This window comes from Porites lutea, chromosome 4, assembly GCF_958299795.1.
Source record: "Porites lutea chromosome 4, jaPorLute2.1, whole genome shotgun sequence".
NCBI lineage: Eukaryota > Metazoa > Cnidaria > Anthozoa > Scleractinia > Poritidae > Porites > Porites lutea.
In genome coordinates this window covers 4,429,867-4,450,792 of record NC_133204.1, presented here as the reverse complement: position 1 = coordinate 4,450,792, position 20,926 = coordinate 4,429,867, and the positions used below count along the sequence as shown (strand labels likewise).

Genomic DNA, 20,926 nt, shown 5'->3' with positions numbered 1-20,926 from the left:
GATAACATTAAAATGCATGAACTACAGAAGATCACACTACTTAGAACATCTCATATCCTAATATCCTAAGAAAGACACTATCCATCAAATTAACTTCTACCTCATCCTAACCCCAGGCCCTAGGAAAAGGCAGTCGGCTATTATGTTGTATTAAGGTATAAAGTTAAAGAGAATAGTCTTAACAATAAAAAAAAATTCCTTAAGCTCTGTTAATTCTCTGTTAATACGGCCACATTTTGTAGTGTTAGCACTTTAATTTCTACTGCGTCGACGTTGATAATGGTCCCGTGTTAACGCAATGGCGCTGTTCGATTGTGCGACCGCATTGTGCGACCGCATTGTGCGACCACAATGTTTTTTCGTTAGCGCAGTTTACCTACCTTCCATGCGCCGCAACGGCCAGAACAACTGACTCTTTTCCCGCCTCTATGGCGACATCCAGGGCATTCTGGTTGTAAGCATTATACGTCACATTCTGAGAGTCATGGGATAAGAGATAGGTAACTAGACTTGAATGACCATTTTTCGCCGCAAGATGCAAGGCAGTGTCCTGTAGGAGAAAGATAAAGTGAAATTAAAACACGGTTTGACGTCCGGAACTCTTGCTTTTAGGGTAAGTGTATAATTGCCTTACCTAATTTTGGCGGGGTTATACGGTATTTAATCATAACTATAACAAAATTCTCAAATATGATTGGTTATCAACTGCCCTGATTTCAGCCTTAATAGAACAGTTTAATAGGACAGTACGCGTGAACAGTACACGCCATTACGCGCGCACTGAAATGGCTTTTTTTCATTGCTGGCAAAAAAAATCTTAGAATTTCTTGTGTTTTGATTTTAAAAAGAGCCTTATATATCACAAATTTTGTTAAAGTTATGATTAATTGGTAACAGAACTTCGTGTCTTCCAATTCGGTCTGTAATCATACTCGTGATTAAACAAATCGGACTCCCGCTACGTGGTCATCCGATGTTGTTAATCACTCATATGATTACAGACCGAATTGGTCTCCACTCAGTCCTGTTACCATAACTTATCCTCATACCCTGATGGAATGGAAGCGAGATTAGTGTGATTTATATTTCGGAATTTACTCGCATGTGTTGTTCTCATCGAAAACAGTGTTTTCCAGCATTTTCTTATAATTACCTGATCTGCATTATCTTCCACGTTGATGCAGTTAGCACTCGCAGCACAGATTAACTGGACGCTTTTCAATGAACCCTTAGCTGCGGCAAAATGCAGTGGTGTACGCCCGTCTGTATCCCTAAAATAATAATAATAATAATAATGATAAAAAGACAGTCTTTGCATTGTTAAAACGTCAACTTTCCCATTTAATACATCACAACAATCGAATGTAGAGTCGTAAGGAGTCCAGCAGAAAGCTGGAAAGCCACTAAATACTATCACAGGGTTCGAACTTTTTTGAGCTCTTCCATGACTTATACTTTCCACCACTTTTTCCATGAACTTTTCCATGTTTTCCATGACCTTAAGTCAGATTAGCTGTCACTTTCGAAATTTTTGAAAACTTTTCTTGTTTTTGGCAATATTTTCGCCTAACTCTGTTAAACAGACAGAAACACTTGTGTCCACCAAGGTGGGTCCCGTTCGCGCTATTGAATTACTCGTCTGTCGTCTCTATCTTACATTTTCCTCAGTTGCTTTGAAATTTGCAATAACTAATCTACCACAAATAACTTCAATTTTACATGGCCTTCCATGACCGACAATTAAATTCCATGACTTTTCAGGCCTGGAAAATGAAGTTCTTACATTTCACCCCTTTTTAGATTTTTCATGACTTTATCGAGCCCTGTATTAAGCTTGGTTCTCGTGACAAACGCTTGAAGGTGTGGGGGTTCAAAGGTGTAGGGGGAATAAAAGCGCACGTTAACACGATGTGCGCGCCCTTTTTGTTCTCTCACACCTCTTCCCTAGGCCTTTAAAAGCCTTCCACGGTAGCCAACGAGTTTCTGCAACTTCTGAACGAATCCAGCGCAATAGAACACTCTAAAAGCAAGCACAAGCATATGCTTAAAACCATGAAAAGAAAATTTTATTGTTATGCTACTGCATGCAAGTATGCCGTTTTTGATGACTTTATCCTCAATCAAGCTGTACAATAAGGCTTTTGACACACGGCACTTTTAGTTTATTTAGAAGAGTTGAAATAATTATTAGCTAAAGTTACTTTTCACCTTTCTATCGTAGCACCTCTGTCCAAGAGAAATTTGACAACTTTGTCTTGTCCATTAGAAGCAGCTAAGTGAAGAGGCGTGTGATCGCTTAAGTTACCTACATTCATTAAACGCGTCTGTCGACCTTCCATTAGCTTCTTTACGATCGGTAGCCAGCCATGGCTGAAGAAACAAGCATAAGAAGATAACATCATTTACTACTGTAACTACTGTAGTCTTGAGACATGAGGTAGATTTACACAAAGCGTCATCAGTCACAGTTGCGATACCTAAACCCGCGCTTAAGCCGACTAAACGCGCAGTAGCTTCATAAGAAATAAACCAAGACCACTTTGGAAATTAATCAACAATAGTCTTTAAAAAGCTCTTGTTGTTGCTGTTGCTGTTGCTGTTATTGTTTTTTTTTCTTAGCATTATTAAGAGGAGCACTAAATTAGGGATAAGCCTGTTTTATGAGACGAACCAAGAGCCTACTAATTAAGGGCCTGTTTATACGAAGTTAGCCAGCCCTTTTACCCGGGCTGGCAAGCTTTGCCAGACTGGCTCGGGCTCATGCCTTGTTTAAGTTTTTTTGTTTCCTCATATAATAAGTGTTTTGCTTACATGAGAAAGCAGATTGGCCCTCTTGCCGAGATCCCGGTTGCTCGTGCAGAGATCTCGGCCGCCTTCTCATAAAAAAAGAAACAACAACAACAACAATTTTGAGAGAACGCAAGGCATGAGCCAGGCAGCCCGGTAAAACGGACCATCCCGGCTAACCCGGCTGGCTCACCTCATATAAACAGGCCCAAAAGCTTAACTATAGCCCTGTTGTTTGATGTGCCTACTTTACCTGGCGGATAAATGAAGCGGAGTTTCAAGCGTATTGTTTTTTATGCTTGGATCAGTTCCATTCTTGAGCAATAAAAGAACGCTCTGTAAAAAGAAATGGAAAGGAAATGACAGAAATAAAACAAAAACAAAAATATGAAACTAGAGGGAAATAAAAATAAGTCTCACCTTGAGGAATCCGCCTTGTGCAGCGTAATGAAGAGCTGTCGCCCCTGTACTGTCCTGCTGGTTCACAAGCTTCATTTTCTGTACGAGGGAATCCTGTGTAACAAGTTAAGCGTGTAAACCAAGTTATTAAAAAACTTTTTAAACGCAAAACATGACGTGTCGAGCTAATTTGGAAAATGAGAAAATTTCAATGCTTTTTTTCAGTATTTCAGACGTTTATTTTCAATATTGTATAGCTCCTTCTACTGTTATCGTCAAAACGCATATTAAAGTATATAACAAAAGTAAAAAAAAGTTAAATAAGAGCACGACGAGGATGGGATTCGAACCCACGCGTGCAGAGCACATTGGATTAGCAGTCCAACGCCTTAACCACTCGGCCACCTCGTCGGACTGGTGCAGCTTGTTCGCCACTAATAAGCATAACGGACAAAGTGCCGTTTCAAAAATCCCAACAATGGATTTAGTGTAACTCTAATGACAGAATGTTGTCAAAACTATCTTCATCGCCACTGCCTGTCTGTTGGGTCAGGAAAAACGGCGGCGAAAGTTTTCAAGAACGGGGGAGAGAGCCCCTTGGATACTACTCTTAACGAATCAGTTCCACGACTTATTCGAATGTTTGTCTGTGATTCAGCAAAAAAATCATTTTGTGCCCAATCAGTGGCCAGCATCTATCTCGCTGCTTTCGTGATCTTCTTATACGATGGATGATGGGGCCCACTGAAGTGCAGATAGCCCTTACGTTTGGCAAAACGCTGTCTAAACAGGACCGTGCTAATTCACTGGTCAGCGCATAAAATTTTACCTTCAATAGCCGCTCTATGGTTTTATCCTGACCAACCGCCCAGTGTAGTGCTGTTCTTTTCTTGTCATCTTCACATGTGACGTCAGCTCCACTTTCCAACAAATAAGATACAACCGCTGGACAGCCGTGAGCCGCTGCCAAGAGTAGTGGTGTACATTTTTCTCGGTCTCGTGGGTTTAATTCTACTCCCTGAAAACGATAAGGAGAGACGAAGGAGAGAAGATTAAGAAAAATCCAAGGACAAACCATTTACTAGTGTTATTAAGAGATCTTAAGACTGAAAGAAATTTACAGAGTGGATACTTACATGATCCACTAAAAATTGAACAACTCCTACATGATTATACATTGCACATCTGCAAGAAGAAAGCGTGTTAGAAATACAAAGGTTAATTTTATAGAACCAGAGTCATCATTAAGAGTAAAGCGGATGCAGATCGACTGATCTGAACGATTTCTAAATGAAAAAGCCATGAACGTGCTGCTGATTTGAAGCCAGCCATGAGATTTAGGTTTAAAAATGATAAAAAGATGCGAAAAAAAGCCGCCTTAAGGTATGGTAAAACCGACAAAGAACTGAAAACGTGCAACTTGTTTTGCAACATTGCTGTAAAACGAGTTGAAATGCGAAGACGCGCGTTTTACCAATCACCTTCAAACATGTCTTGCAACAAATCAGGTTGTTGCAAGTTGCGAAAGTTGTTGCAGAAAATAGAGAGTTATTCTACTTTTTGCAACAAAATCTGTACATGTTGCGTGTTTTACCAGCCCAAGGCTAACTTGTATGGCGTGACTCCCGCGTAGTTTTATCCAATAAGAAATTTCTGATTTGTTACAAGATAGGTTTGAACGTGAGTGGTAAAACGCGCTTCCAACTCTTTTTACAGCAATGTTGCAAAACGAGTTGCACGTTTTTGTTGCCTGTTTTATGGTAACCTTACTTACTAAACCCATACTTATATAATTAGTAACTGATAGATCAATGCATGTGCTTATGACGTCACTTATGCTTTAATACCGTCAGGAGAGAATCATTCTCTCTTGATACCGTAAAATACCGAAAATAAGCCCCCGCAGAGCTTATAGTTTTCACTTTTTCATGGACCCTTTTTGAGGGGCTTATGTTTTGAAGGGGTTATATTCGGATGGGCTTATATACGGAAGGAAATTTGCGTTACAAAATCGGCTTAGGCTTATACTTGGAGGGAAAGCTGCGTCTCAAAATCTGTTGGGCTAGCTTAAAGTTGGAAGGAAATTTATGAAAGTATATTCTATCGTCGCAAAGATAACAGGTGAAAAGCGAGGAGCACCAGAAAGAGTTTGGGTGCAGGGTGGCTGAATATAACTTCCGGCCCTTGCAAGTACTTTGTCTATGGAACGAAGAAATCCAAGCCCCCAGAGTTCTTAGGCAAACAAAAAAATATGTGTTAGTGTACCGTTTTGGCTTGTATTTGAGAGCAATTCTTAAGTATAATCCCACGGGAGTTTTAACAATTCGGGGGGACGATTAAACGGGGGTTTTATCCGTTTCGAGTTTGGGGAGCTTATATTTGGAGAGGCTTGTACATGGACGGGCTTATTTTCGGACTTTTACGGTATTATGACTCGAAGTTCCTCTTAAAAATATTCACCTACCCATCGCCTTTTGAACTCTCTTATCATGTTATGTTTGATATGTGATGACTGACATTGTGTTTCGTGTTTTGCAGATGACCCCTTAACTTCGAGCTGAACTGAAAACTACAATTCTGAATGAATAGACTTCTATGTAATTTCTAAATTGATTACCTGTGTAAAGGGGTCATAGCTTCTTTGTCTACCAAGGGGAATCTGAAGGCCGCTGGATCGTGTTCATACAAGCATTGTAAGATTTCCAGCGCGCCAAGTCTGCAAGCCAAGTGGATCGGAGTACCACCATTTATCCTCTGTAAAACCGAATACCAAATCATCAAAGCGGAAAAGCAAAACACATAGACTTTTTAAAAGTCTGTTGGGTCATTAGCCTGAGCAAATCGGTAATATTCACTAAGTGTTCAAACTAGATTATGAGGCTAAATTATACCTTTACTGCTGCTACAGAACACCCGGAATCCAGGCACAGCTTAACTGCCTGAAAAAATTATAAAAAGAGAATACGTATAACTGTTAAAGGCAATACATAGTATTCAGTAATACTATGATAAGGTTGCTGCGTGTCTCTCCCAAAAAGATACTTAACGCAGCAACCTTATCTAAGAAAGTTTACGCTTTTACATGAAAATCATTTTTGCGGATTGTTTCAGTTATTCTGACAGTTATTAATTCCACGCTTACAATAAAAATATGTTTACTTGTTTGAGCTACATCAGCAGATACAATTATTATTTTGAGACAATAAAAGTGTTTGACTTTCAGTCACAAGAACGATGTTTTTTTACTTTTGTTATGGGTTTTTGAGGAATAGCAAATGAACGAAAAGCACACTGTCAGCTTGAATCACAAGGAGCGACAACTTGAAGAAGTTCATATAGCGACAACTTGAAGAAGTTCATAGTGTAAGTTACGTAATAGGCATAAAGACAGAATTACTGTTTAGAAATTAAATTAAGAGTTTTCAAGTTACTAAGGAAGAATAATTAGTGACAAAATTACTTATACAACTAAACAGAGTTACACTTCTACGCAAATTATTAGGTGATGCAAGTGGTCTAGATGGCGCGTTACTGATTAGGACGCTCCCAGCTCAAGTCCTCGTGTATTTCACGGCGGAACACGAGTTCCACTTCTGGGATAACCCTGTAAAGTAGCGAACAGGTATGTTTTAATGTTAACTGGGAACTGTTGTCGACCTTGTAATACTGAATTGAGATAATACTTTTTTTCTAAGTAGGGGCTTTGTAAACTGGTAAATGAAAAATCATGGCATGGATACCGTATTTCCTCGAATAATCGCCCCCTTAGACGGAAATTTTTTAAAATAATCTCTTCCCTTGAATAATCGCCCTCCCCACCCCTCTGGTCTTCTTCCCTTTCTTTTATCCACTCCCTGCCAAGTCAAAGTAGAGTCTGATCCAGCAAAACTGATCACTAACGATTCAAGCTCTATCGCCGAGGATATTGTCATTGAAAATTAATCATAGAACCCAATTTGGAACACTTAAAAAGCCCTTGTTCAGTTTATTTGACGTGATCATTTTTCTATTTAGGGAACGACTTCCCTTGAATATTTAAAAAATCGCCTCCCCCGAATAATCACTTCTTTTTGTGCGAAAAAAATAATCATCGCCACTGGCTATTATTCTAGGAAATACGGTATATTAATACTGGCCATTATGCGCAATTCTTTGTTACCTTCAAAACACCACTGTCTATTGCTAAATGCAAAAGAGAGCTACCCTCGTAGTCAACATTGTAGATCAGGTCGTGCTGCTGTTTTGTTCCTCTTTTAACTTCATCGCCTGTTGGACATGAATCGAAAAATAAAAACAACGAGCTCTTTAATCATGAAAAGCCACGGTTGTTTGACGTCAGCCAAAAAGACCAGATTTATATTTTTCTCATTACATAATCCAAGAAAAGACACTTACTAAAAATACATAAAATTTAATAAAATTAAACGTGCGACGAGGATGGGATTCGAACCCACGCGTGCAGAGCACATTGGATTAGCAGTCCAACGCCTTAACCACTCGGCCACCTCGTCCGACCTGTACGGAAAAGGAGCGAACTAGGTTGCTACGTAACCACTTGTTATTTTCAAAAGACATGCCCGATCATTAACGTACGTACATTTCTTGAAAAAGAGGGCCATTATATCCGCCGACCCCTTCTGAGCTGCCACACTAAGTGGAGTCATCTGATCTATTCCTTTAGCTGTAACTTTTGCGCCGCAGTCTAACTGAAAATAAAGGAAAAAAAGAACATTCGACCTTCATTTTCTCATTATTACAGGCAACAGGCCATTTCCGAGTTTCTCCGGGCCTCTGTATCAGAATGAGGTTAAGTGCTCAGCCTTTGATATGGAAATGATTTCTCATTCTCATGCAAATAAAACTCGTTTTCACAAGAAAGGTTGTGCACTAGGCCTTATTTTGAAAGTGAGAGTTTTTGGAACTCGGGAGTGTCCTATTAAACCAAGAGAGAATGAATTTTGTTTTCTATTCCCACTGCATACATAATTAACCCGTCACGCGGGAAATAAGTAACTCCTTTAAATTCCGTCGAGTTGGGCCTGCGCGCTGGTGGCCTGATGCATTGCGGTCCTTGGTTAGAATTATTCGTTTTTTGCCCGCCTCTTGGCCAGTAGTGGAAGTGACTTCAAAGTTTCGCCCCTCCCACCTCCCATGGTGCTGGTTGACCTCGCATTCCCTCATTATTCGGCATGCCTTTTGTCCTGGCAGTCGTCGTTTCCTCCCATAACTTAGTTTCCCTTGTCGGGACATTATAGGTATGCAGTGCCAACTTCGTACAATTTCACGTCTTATCTCCATTTTGTTTGCTTTTGTCATTGGAATAAACATAAACAGCTTCTTGTTTCTTACATGTACAGGATGAAATAAATCATGAACTAGTACAAAACAAAACACGCTTAACTGAGAAAATAGTCTTAAAGTGGAGGCTGGACTTTCCTTCAATATTTCAGTCACAGTTAGGTGCTTTCGTGATTCTTTTCCCATTCCTGCCATATTCACGTATTCGCTCCTAAAATTTCTTCGTCATTATGATAAAGTTTCTTTATTTTCAGGCAGCGCTCGTTTTTTCTTTCTTGCTCGTCCCGACCAACTGACAGTTTAGAACAGGTTATACATAAGTTAGCGCTTTTATTCCTCTTTGAATCACTAGAGTTTTGACTTCACTATCAGGTATCAGGTATAAGGCGACCGTGGACCTACACAGACGCACAGACGGGACCCGATAAGAAGCCTTACAAATTACGAACGCATAGGTGCCTTGGCCTGCTTACATTTGGCTTTAAAAAAAGGCACCACTTCATTCCAGTGGTAAATCAGGATCTGGAAAGGAAAGTTCCTGATCCCGCTTTCCCGCCTCTGTTCCACGAGAATCCCGCGTCCTGAACTTCCGTCATTGCTATCCCGAATATCGTTTTCTTCCCCAAATTTTGGCGAATCCCGCTTCCAGGGTAGCAGTCTAATCCCGTATCTCGGTAACGTTGCCCGAATTCTGCACTGTATTTTGGTCAAATCCCGGATGCCCCCCTCCCCTCGGGAATACCCTTCCGCACCCCGGTATATTTTCACCCTTTGAGTTATCCTTACCAGCTTTTGGCATATTTCAAGAGCGTTTCTATTTTCCAGATAAGCAGCATTATGGAGCGGTGTGTACTTGTTACGTCCCTCGATGTTAACATTGGTTACTTTGTGGTGAAGTAAGACCTGACAAATAAGGAAAAGTCTAATGTTTGAGATTGCTGTCCATAACTGACTAGTTTTTCCCAGTTTGATAGGCAGCTCAGTATGCAAAATTAAATCAAAAGCGTATTTGAAAGCAAAGAGAACACCGTTGAACAAACTCTTAAAAAAGGATTTGTACTTTTGAGTATTGTCAGCCTAGTCCACTGGAGTTCTCTTTTTGGTCAAACCTGGACCCTAACATGACCTGTGACGTCACCGAACCCTTCCCCAGACTTCGCGCGGACAACGGGGCAAGCGGAGAAGGCCAAAGGATTAAGGCGGAGTATCGAAGTAGTGCACTCATTTTACTTTTCGCATACTAAAGAAGCCGTTGACACCTAGCTGAGGCTCTGTGTGGAGCTTGCGCTTAAAGGAGCCTGACTATACACACGCACCAGAAGTAAAGGGCCTCTGAACGCGGCTTTGACCTCACAGAGGTTCGACCGGGTTATGGCATTCTGATGACCCCAAATAAGGCGAAACAGCTGTTCCTGGCTGCCACTGCCCGTGTGATATGGTTGTGTGCATGCGTGTGTTACTGGCCGGGCCGTGAGTTGGTGTAGGGGCTTCCCTTTTCTTTTATGTTTGTCTAGCTTTTAATACACGACATTCAACTGAAAGTACACTGCACATATTTGAGCATTTTGGATTGCTTGTTCTCTAAGTAATGTCACAAATTACCTCTTCCAAGTTAACAATATTTTTTGAAGGTTTAAATTGATATCACAAGGCTAAAAAGTGAAAAGACAAAAAAACCGTGTTCTATTGATTAAATAAGTCATTTTAAAATAATTCTATAAGTTGGAATTTACTTTATTTCATGCCTTTATGAGAGGTTTTCACACCAGGGAAGTAACCACACACCACTAAAAATCATAATGACGCTGCTATTGGTGACAATCAAGTACAACAATCACTCCTCGTAACATATGGATGTATCGGCGACCAAACGAAGAGAAATCAAGTTAGTCACGATGCGTGCCTGCATTCTTTTTTTACTTAAAAAAGGGGTGGCCAGAGAAGATTTCTTAGCCAATCATAAAGGAAACCAATAGACCTTTTTACCGATACGGCGGCCATATTGAATTTATTAGAGTTAAGGACTATCATGGGATTCCCAGGGGGCATGAACACGATCCGATATACTCGCTCAGTATTTACCCGCGTTTTTCAGGCCAATTTTTCTTTAAGTCCTCCTAGAAAAAAGATTGTAATGGGCAAAAAAGATCGTTGCGCCGTGTTTGGATGTACTAATGATCGCCTTTGTCCCGAGATATATACAGTGAAGTTCTCTCTTCGCCCGAAAAGCGCGCTTAAATACTGAGCGAGTGCCCCCTGGGTATCCCATAATACTCCTTAAATCTAGTAAATTCAATATGGCCGCCGTATCGGTAAGAAGGTCTATTGAACACTTGATTAAAGTCGATTAAAATCGGGAATACCTCCACCACTTCCAAGTTCCCTGTCCGCACTGCGGCGTGTAGAGGTGCCTCATCTCTGTGATCTTTCAGGTTTGGGTTGGCATGGTGATGGAGGAGAAATTTCACTGTACCGGCCTGTCCTGCTGATACAGCATGGTGGAGGGCGGTTTTGCCATAATTGTCTCTTTTATCAATGTCTGTAGGTAAACGCGGAGGGTGTTTGCTTTTATGAACCAGTAGTAATTTTTAAGGCCGGGTTATTTAAACAAACGTACTTGGCAAGAACAGCCTTATAACATGCTTATGTCATGAATCGCAACCAAGACAAACTTTGAAATTTCCGGTTTGTAAGAGTGAGATATGGTCTGCTAAACTGCCCAGTCAGAGTGCCCGTAAGAACTGAGGAATATAATACTATTAATCAACTTATAAAAGTTTGTTCTGACCCTCGATGTTTTCTTCTTATAATAAAACTGACCTTCGTTTTGCTGAAGAAGCGCTTTGATTTCCTGTGTATTTCCTTTCCTTGAGTGAGTGTGGAGTGTTTCCTTCTCGCTGTCACCATACTCACTAGACTGAAGAATCAAACAACATATGGGAAAAAATCTGAAACATGCGAACTAAATTGATGAACAGAATAGAATTGAATAGAATAGAATGGGATGGGATGGGGTGGGATGGAATGGAATTGAATGGAAAAGAATAGAATAGAATAGAATAGAGGGTTAAGTTCCGGAGAAAAGATAAAATACACGTAAAGCTTGGTTTACAAGTGACCTGTTACGAGTATCATACCTCTGGCGGTCAGCTCCAGTCACGGACAGACAGACGGAAACAGATGGACCGACAGACGGACAGACAGACGTACGGACTGACGGACGGACGAAGAGATGGACGGAGGGACCGAAGAACGGGAACTTAGACTGTATTTTTACCTTTACTCAATAACTTTTTGAAGCTCACCTAGTTAGGTCAGGTGACTCTTAATTATCCTTAAAAGACATTTTGATGGGAAATACTTCACCTGCGGCATAAGTTGATATATACAGCCTGGCTCTCGAGAAATGTTTTAAAAAGAAAACATATACAATTACAGAATAACAAAAGGACAATAAGAATATAAATCAAATTGTCAGTCTAAATTTGACTGATTGGGCTCACTTGTGATGAGCTGGTTGGTGTCAAACACTGAAGTAACAAGGTATTTAGACAAGTCATCGAGAAATACATTGTGTGTGTCTATTTATGAGTAGGCGAATAAATTCTGGAGCAGATTTTTAAATCGCCTGATCGCTGAAGACAAGATTGGTTGTGCACCTTTCTTTGAGTCTATAAGAATTATTGGGCAACTCAGTTAACACACAAAAGAAGCTAAAGAGCCAAAAAAATATGAAACCGACCCTGCGACTGAAAACAATACATATCAGGACTTGGTCGTGATTTTTTCAATTTGCTTGTAGCCTGTAAATTGTTTCTGACACAAGAGTAAAATAATTTATGAAGGAAACAATTAAATATTTACCTTGCATCGTACCGGAATGCAATTTTGGCATTTCATTATTCGCGAAAATTTCTCCGATCATGGATAGACATGAGTCGAAGGATTGATTTTTTATCATTTTGTTTCATTTTAAACAGAAAGGCAGCCAAAACATCTGTCGATACATTTTAATTATTAAAACTCAATATTCTTCAGATAATAAACGACAAAGTAAAAGAAATAGTTTTGGTCAAACTTAAGAAAATAAGCAATCACATATAGTCGGTGTTGGGTAAATTTTTTGCATTTTTTAGCAAGGGTGACGATGAAAAAAGCTTTTTAATAGCATAATACAAATATCTTGAAACAAGACTCTTTTATAAATGAAAACGATTAAAACCACAGAAAATGAGCTACCTTGCACTGAAATTGAATAATATTTACTCTCATAAAGAGCTAATTGGCTAAGAGCAAAGTGACCCTTTTAGAAAACCAACCAGATATTCTTGCTAAATTGCTATAAAACGCAACAATCTGTATTTGACATTTTAACCGTAAATGAAACCTAGATATTACAGAAACGGGGTCAGGTGATAAACCGAATGTTCGATGAAGCTTTCATGATTACAATCATTCTTGTTTCTCTCATGATATCGATCAGAAGTGAGCACTTCAGCCTAATTTCTTTTACTACCAAATTTTCCTTTACTTTCATTTATATCGTATATCTCAGTAGTTGTGGGGTCAGCCCGCTCATTACGATTGCATGGCAGTCTTCTTTGCAAAAATGCCGCAGTTTAACCCCTGTCGCATTCATGCAATATTTCCGTTGTCCTGTAAAGAGGCTAACTTCAAGTACAGTTGAACTCCTTTAAAGTGACTTTTGGGCCATAAAATCCCGTCGTAACAACGAGGTGGTCTTCAAAATAATAAAGTGCCTTGGTGCTTTTTTACCAGTTTTGGTCGAAAGAATTTGGGTAGTTATTGAATGACGAAAGAAAAGGTCAAATTTATCAGTATCGCACATCCCGTTATATTTAATTTACTGTTGTACTGATCCATTGATAAAATGATTTTATGAGAACAGCAGCATGTAGGCTCCCTAGCTTTATACCCGAAAAGGCCACCGGCTTTTCCGTCATGGGATGGTCCTCGGCTCTACTGTGCATGCGTAAAAACTGTGAATAAATTGTGAGTTGTTTCTTCAGCATTTAGGGACTGTGCAATAATTACCCTGAGGGTGAGGAGGGGGGGGGGGGGGGTTGGAAAATGAGTGAAATATACCCCCAAACTCAGTCATACCCCCCTCTCATTAAGCAAAAATTAATCTCAACCCCCCCCCCCCCCACATAATGATAATATTAAGGCTAACCTTCCCCCCCCCCAACCCCCTTTAAAAAAGTCTCCTCCTATTGATTCCCTCATAACTAGTTTACTTGTTGGGTTTCTTCCTCCGGTACAAAAGTCACTGCAAATGACTCTCCGACGTATGTCGAAGAGTCATTTGAAGAGTCATCAGAATCACTGGACTCTGAGCTTGTGTCTTCTTCCCATGAATTGAGAGATTCCTCATCTTCTACAGTGGTCTCTGGCATTAAGGTTCCCGCGTGCGTGGGTGAGAACTCGACCAATCAACTCAGCCTTGCTTCCACTTAATTTAAGACCTTTTTGCTTTAGATACATTTTTAGCAGCCTGGTGGTAATCGCGTTTACATCTTTTACATGTTTTATTTACCATACTTTAAGTTGTATTGCTATTAAAATTTCAACAGTTGGGTCTTTCATTCTGCTAAATTGTGATGCCATGTGCGCTAACATTGGCATCTTTCTTTTTCATTGAATCACATTATAGTTTTACTTTTGCAACTTTTAATTAAAGTTTTCTCTTTTATTAAATCCTAGTGCAAATAAAGTAGCACTGTTTAAACATATATAACAGAGGCATTCCTTTCCTACTGCATTACAGATAGGAAAACAACAGTTCATAGATCAGAACACCTTAGAGTTGATAAATTTGTCAGTTTTATTCCAATGTTAGTATTTATATTTGAACTCTAATAACTCTTCCACTACTTTTCCAATTTGCAAAAAGCAATGAAAAAGTAAAGCCCCCCCTGTATGTATTAAATTTTACATCCAACCCCCCTCTCTCTCTGTCCACCTCTAATTTCCCAACCTCCTCTCCAGGTAATTATTAGTCCCTTGTTTTTTTCACTGACCAGATGTTGTCTTTGTCCTTTGTGAATTAAACTTGTGTTTCTATATGTACCTACTTTGTTTGATTCGAACTTATTTCTTTGAGTGAAAATATGAGAATAAAACGAAACACTTCATGACAGATCTCTCGGGAAACCAGTTTGTTTTTGCGAGAGTGCTAATGTTTCCCTCGGGACCTGACATAAGTTTTTTTTATAGTAATGACGGTATCCAAATCTTGCTGTTTTAACAAAGACCAATAAACTGTAACAACAAAACAGCAAAGAACAAAGCGACTTGAGTAACTATTCCCGATATTTCGAACGGTGTGAAGCCGTTCTTCTTCCTGAGAGAGGGTCTGGATAAGGGTTTATATAGTGTTTATTGTTATTTAGCCATAACTTTTAGTGTTTGCTGTTAAAGTGGACAATTTTTTAATGTTTCACTGTTTTGGGAGAGGGGTCTTACCTGAAAAAAAAAAATCCTATCTGTACCCTATGAGAAAATATATCTTTCACATGTGAAATTAGGGACGAAAAAGTAAGGTAAAAAATTTTCGGATTCCTCCTTGCAAATCTTCGGATTTCTTCGGTCATTTCCGGAAATCTTCGCAAGTTTCGAGAATCTTCGGGAGTTTACGGAAATCTTCGAATAATCAGGAAATGTTGGAGAATGACCAAAAACTCCTTGTTAAGTGTTTAGTGTTATCGAGGTACCCCCATTCTAGGGCTTACGATCCCCGCAAAAATTCATTGTTTGATTTTTAAATTCATCATTTAAATTTCTACTTGAATTTTATAGCCGAATATAAAATTGTACACTCTTCCTTCAGATTTCGCATCATTGGAAAACGTTTTTACACTCGTCTTTTTTTACACTCGTCTTTTTATTAAACGACCTTGCTCGCCGTAACTCGCTTCATCAAATTACACTTGCCGATTCATATTTCAAACTCGACCTTGAAAATTTTCAGCACGACTTCTGAATTTTCGTTCACGCTTCAGTGATCGTTGATCAAGACCATCTGTGGAAGGTGTTGACAGGCCAAACATGACTCATAAGCTCTTCATAGTGTGATACGTGACGTTATAGTTGCTCTAACGAGGATATCTCCTAGCGATTTTGCTCTTTTATATGAAATGATGGAAGGCTCGTTGCATATTGCAAAAATGACATTATTCTACTTACAAATAGAGCTATAAAAGAGTGACGCAACGAAACTAGTGCAAGATTAACCAGTATCGCTTGGCAATTTGCCTGTGACGCGAATTAAAATTCACACACTGGGGAGCAGTGAATGGTATTTTTTTTATCAACTTCAGTAGCACGTGGAGATACATATTAACCTTCGGGCTCGTTTATTTGTTACTCAATATTTATGAAAATCGATCTTTTTCCAAACTTCTCTCCGCTAGCTCAGTAATATCAACTTCATTTAATACAATATCACGTACTTTTATCACAATTGGGAAATTTGCATATATTATAAAACACAGAAATGTGGAAAACCGCGATTTTGCGGCATAAAGTAAGTTTGTTTATGTAAATGATGTTTAAACTTACCTTTAACCGGTGCGATTTGTACTCGGGTTTGGAATTAAACAAATCCTTCACGAGTATTCGCGGAGTATTTTTTGATGGCTGTGATCGAGTAGAAATATCTCCATCGATTTCATGGCTGTTAACCAAAGAAAATGTACTGGAAGTTTTTCTCAAAGGAGAAGTTCCTTTGGCTTCTTCATGAATCTTTTGTCTACCAATGTTTTGTGGAACTGACAAGTATAAGCAACTGTTCGATCGGTGCTTCAGAATCGGTTGAGATTGAGATAACAGTGGATTCTCTTGGTAGAATTTCAGTTTGATACCCTCTTGGGACGTAAGGGCCGATTGTTCTCCATTGAGTGTTATATTCACTTTGGAGTCGTCAATGGCATCATTACATTCATCTGTTAACCCGTCGTCTGAATCTGGCCTCACGCGCCTTATATACTTCACCTTCTCCCACTTCGTTGCCATTTCATATCGAAGACGTAGAATAGTAAATGGTAGAATTTCTCCTGAGATGTCCAACTTATTCCATCATCATACGTTGCCGATCATCAGATTATCATACCACTGATTCAATGTTCTTCGGTAGAGCAATCAGACATTTAACAATATTTTGTCGGTCTTAGTACTATAATCGTTCCTCGTTTCCGATGGACAGACTTCATTGACTGGCAGAGGAAACTATTCAATTCTCCACTTGATCATATCAAATCAAAAATAATTCTTCGAACGATATATGTAGGTCAGTGTAAGGCTTAAAATATATTTATCTTCTGCTCTTCTCTTGATGTCACGCCCGCGCAGCTAATTATAAATTATACTTCCCGTGAATCATTTGAAAAAAAAAGATAAATGATATATGGCGTTGAAGCTTATATTGCCAACCACGTTAAGACGTTTACGGATTTTCCTCGAAACGGTGGGCATAATTAAACAAAGTTACCCATGTAATTATTATAATGGTGAACCAAAATTAAAGATTCCCTAGAATATTATTGGTCCGTGAAATATAAACATTTGTGTGCATCTGTCATTACCAACAAAACATATCCTCTAGCCTTAATCTTGCCCGGCAGTAAATAATTCATGAATAAATCACATATTGTTTGCTAGAAAGAAATTGCCTCTAGGATCGTTTTCAAATCAATGCATCGCCAGTTTTTTGAAAAAGGAAATATAACCTGAAGGTTATTTGAATGACGTTTGTCTGGCCAACAACTTTAATTTGCAAGAATTAGTATTCGTGAACAAATATCATCTTATTTGTATTGATGCCAACCGTACAAAAGGAATTGAGCGCTCACACAGTGTTCAATCAAGAGTGTGGTTAACTCTGCCTTTCAGTGCAGTGGTTGGATGGTAAGTGAAGGCAGCACAGTGAGAAACTTTTTACAGAATGTAATTTGATCAGTGAACGGATATATAGATAACACGGAACTAGCGGTTGGGGCATCGCAAATATTCATGTCGGCTACGCAAGGCTTTATGAAGCCATCAACTGCTATGGTTACCATGAGTCACCTTATGATTAGTCATCTCGTGTGCATTTGTGGGCTTCTGACATGGAGACTAATCTATGTCCTTCCAGCTTCCTTACCGTCTTAGTTTGTTTGTTTTTCCATCGTAAGCCATGGTGCTGCTCTAGAGAGCTGTTTCTTTAAAATACCGTCGTTTCCACATGTCATGTTTGTGAAAAAAAATAATTTATGAAAAAGCAAACGGAAAATTAGGTTGCCACGGTGAAAAAACAATCCAAATCCTGCTGTTTTACCCAAGACAAACTTTAAGCATTGATAACAAAACAGCAAAGACAAATTAAAGTGACTTGAGGTTTCCCGATATTTCGTACGGACAAGTTTCACTGAACTTTATTTCTCTCTTCATTTCACAAATTTGATTTTTAAAGTAGTTACCATAATTATTACTGCCAGAGTCAGAAGACGCCAGTAGCCGGCTTGCTTTCTATCGTTTGACGTACAGAATTCTATTGCCTAGCGGTTTTTATTTCGAATAGACCGAGTGGATTTCGCCTTTTCTTTGAAAATCCACCCAGTTCTTATCCTGGTAAGGGTTGTTTACTCGTGGAGTAGCTTTGCAAAGAAAAATAAGAGACTGCTAGCAGTCTATGTTTCGAATCAAAGTAAATTCGGTGGCCTACATACACACTCAGATTTACAGTGTAGCTCTTAAAGCTAATCTCCGAGATAGAAGAAAATAGAGAATTAATTAAAGTAATAATAATAATAATTAATAAGATAAAATAAATGAAAGGAAATATAGCACTATACGAAAGATTTTAACTACCTATTGCTTGAATTATTGTAATTGTTCAAACGAAATTGGGCGTACTTTGAATTTGAACTCCTCAGTTAAGTAATGTCGTAGACCTCAGGTCAAAGCCGGCTCCGAATAAAACTCATGGTCAGCAACCACTTTAATTTTGCAAAAATGTTTACTCTTCCGGCCATGAGTCTTTTGAAAATTCATTACAAGTTTTAAGGCTTAAAAGAAGAAGAATTGAACTCTTCTTATAGAGTACTAAAGTGATGACGTCATAAAAATGAAATTTCTGAAATTATGGGATTTGTCAGGATATTCTGAAAGAGTAATGTCCAAAAGGCCTTCTTGCCAAAAATGAGCATTTCGTAGCAAATTGTCTCTGAGATCGTAGCCCAGTTATACTCAGAAAACTCCATACAAACCCTTCTAATCTTTTTTTGGGTCGACCCAAAAAAAATTTAGAAGGGTTTGTATGGAGTTTTGTAAGCATAACTGGGCTACGATCTCAGAGACAATTTGCCCCCAAATGCTCATTTTTGGCAAGTAGGCCTCTTGGACATTGTTCTTTCAGAATATCCTGACAAATCCCATAATTTCAGAAATTTCATTTTTATGACGTCACACTTTAGTACTCTATTGCAAAGGTTAACGAAACCTATTTTAATTCGTGGGTTGGGAATGAGGGCCGCCTTCTCAATAGGGTGGTAGCTTTGACGGTTAATGGTCAATTTTCTCCAATTTTGACGGTTGCAACGTTGAAGGTTATTAAGTGGAAATTTAGTCCATTGGAGTTTTAGTAAATATTGACCTCTGTATAAATTTATATTAAATGTTGTGTTTTGGAGGTTTTCTTGGCCTTCAGCACTATTTATAAAATTTCGAAATAATTTCAGACATAAGCAATTATTAAGGGTTTGTAATGTCTAGAAGACGTGTTTTGGGAACATGGAAACTGGTGGTTGGTTTTTCTTGTGCCATTCGCCTAGAAAAGATCTGACGAACTTTTCAAAGAGAAACCCAGGTAAATAATGGTGATTTATAATATATAGGTTGGATAAATTCTACTCGTAAAATGGCTTATTCTACCTGCCGGTAGTGCTTGTAAAAATCGCTCATTCTGCTCAAAATTCTGCACGGTATCTGAAAAATTTTATTTTCGCAAATATAAAAAGGACTGGGCCTAACCCTTGAAAACTAATTAGATATTCATTATGCGTAGCAAAATTTTAATTCATCCTACTTTTTATTCAATGTTTTAATGCGTTGTAGCTATTAAATAATCAAATTAATCACAAGGTATTTTCCGTTTGCTTTTTATTTAGTTTTAAATTTTTCTTACAACTGTTATGCATATCATTAGTGCCGCTGATTTTCCCTTTTTCTGCTCAAATTCTGCTCGAAAATGCCTTATTCTGCCGGCAGAATGCTCACCTCAAAATCGCTTATTTTGCTCGAAATTCTGCCGGAAGAATTTATCCAAGCCTATTTATATACCGCATTTCCTCGAATAATAGCCGTCCCTCGATTAATCGCCCCCTCGAATAATAATCGCCCCCCCCCCCCCCTGACGCCGAGGACCTTGACATTGAAAATTAATCAAGGAACTAAATTTGGAACACTTTGCATGCGAATGTTCAGTTTATTTGATGTGATTATTTTTTGATTCAATGGCACAAAATAGAACAAAATATTTAGGGTACGACTTCTAATGAGCTGTCGAGTGAATATTTCGCCCCCTTTTGGTGCGAAAAAAGAAATAATCGCCTCAGCTATTATTCAAGGAAATACGGTATCATAATTAAAAGCGACAATCACCTAAAATACAACGACTGGTGAGATCATGTTTGAAAGTTTTTTTTTTCTCCAGGCTAAAAATAAGAGTTAGTTACAGGAACAACCTCAATTAAAACTGAGTGTCTGTCTGCAAGATGTAATCACCATGTCTGCGCGAAGACCGTTTTAGTCGCTAACAACATCACCATGTTTTTCAACAGCTGTCCTCACAAATGAGCTACACAGATTATGATTAGATGACTAAGGTTGCGTTCGATTGGGAAATCCGGATTTAGATCCAGTATTGAAATCCGGATTTCGGATTTTGCGATCGAACACGAAATCCAAAAGCGCGTCGGATTTCAGTGCCGGATTTCTTGGATTTCCTTTCCGTTCGATTGCGAAATCCAAAAAAGTATTTGCAAAACTGTTCTCTTGAACAGTGGTGTTCTTTTTGTTAATGATGCGTGCGCGTGCAAGACCGCTGTTCTTAAGGAAAGTTTTTAAAATCCTTTTTCGGATTTCCGAATCGAACGGTAAAAATGGAAATCCAAAAAAAGATATCTCAGTATGATCTCAGCGCTGAAATCCGGTTTCGGATTTCGCGTTCGATTGCCAATCCGAAATCCGGATTAAAACCTTAATCCAGATTTCCCAATCGAACCATAGTTGGTAGAGGGGATTACTACTATGATCGAACGCACCCTAAATCTACGTCCTGGCCAGTATCTCAGGCATGCGCACAGCCATATCACCCAGGAATTGGCGCCACGGACAGCTGTATCGCCCTCGGGGATCATTAGCACTAAAAGCGTAGCCGTCA

The 20,926-nt window shown here is 39.0% G+C and overlaps 1 protein-coding gene and 2 non-coding genes across 3 annotated transcripts in view; all 3 read right to left on the bottom strand.

The window, feature by feature from the left end:
- LOC140934046 (transient receptor potential cation channel subfamily A member 1-like) overlaps nt 1-17,277 on the bottom strand; it is a 35,798-nt gene extending 18,521 nt beyond the window's left edge. Inside the window, exons 1-15 of the mRNA XM_073383730.1 lie at nt 16,066-17,277; nt 11,305-11,401; nt 10,848-11,023; nt 9,271-9,387; nt 7,784-7,892; nt 7,346-7,452; nt 6,078-6,125; nt 5,804-5,940; nt 4,323-4,371; nt 4,016-4,204; nt 3,208-3,300; nt 3,041-3,123; nt 2,209-2,370; nt 1,154-1,271; nt 381-550 (exon numbers count right to left, since the gene is read on the bottom strand). Coding sequence (XP_073239831.1) covers nt 381-550; nt 1,154-1,271; nt 2,209-2,370; nt 3,041-3,123; nt 3,208-3,300; nt 4,016-4,204; nt 4,323-4,371; nt 5,804-5,940; nt 6,078-6,125; nt 7,346-7,452; nt 7,784-7,892; nt 9,271-9,387; nt 10,848-11,023; nt 11,305-11,401; nt 16,066-16,518 — 2,108 coding nt within the window. The 5' untranslated portion in view covers nt 16,519-17,277. The remainder of the gene's footprint in view (nt 1-380; nt 551-1,153; nt 1,272-2,208; nt 2,371-3,040; nt 3,124-3,207; nt 3,301-4,015; nt 4,205-4,322; nt 4,372-5,803; nt 5,941-6,077; nt 6,126-7,345; nt 7,453-7,783; nt 7,893-9,270; nt 9,388-10,847; nt 11,024-11,304; nt 11,402-16,065) is intronic.
- On the bottom strand, nt 3,516-3,597 carry Trnas-gcu (transfer RNA serine (anticodon GCU)). The gene has a single exon. It is a non-coding gene; the product is annotated as a tRNA-Ser (tRNA).
- On the bottom strand, nt 7,616-7,697 carry Trnas-gcu (transfer RNA serine (anticodon GCU)). Its single transcript has one exon. It is a non-coding gene; the product is annotated as a tRNA-Ser (tRNA).
- Nucleotides 17,278-20,926: the final 3,649 nt, after the last annotated feature.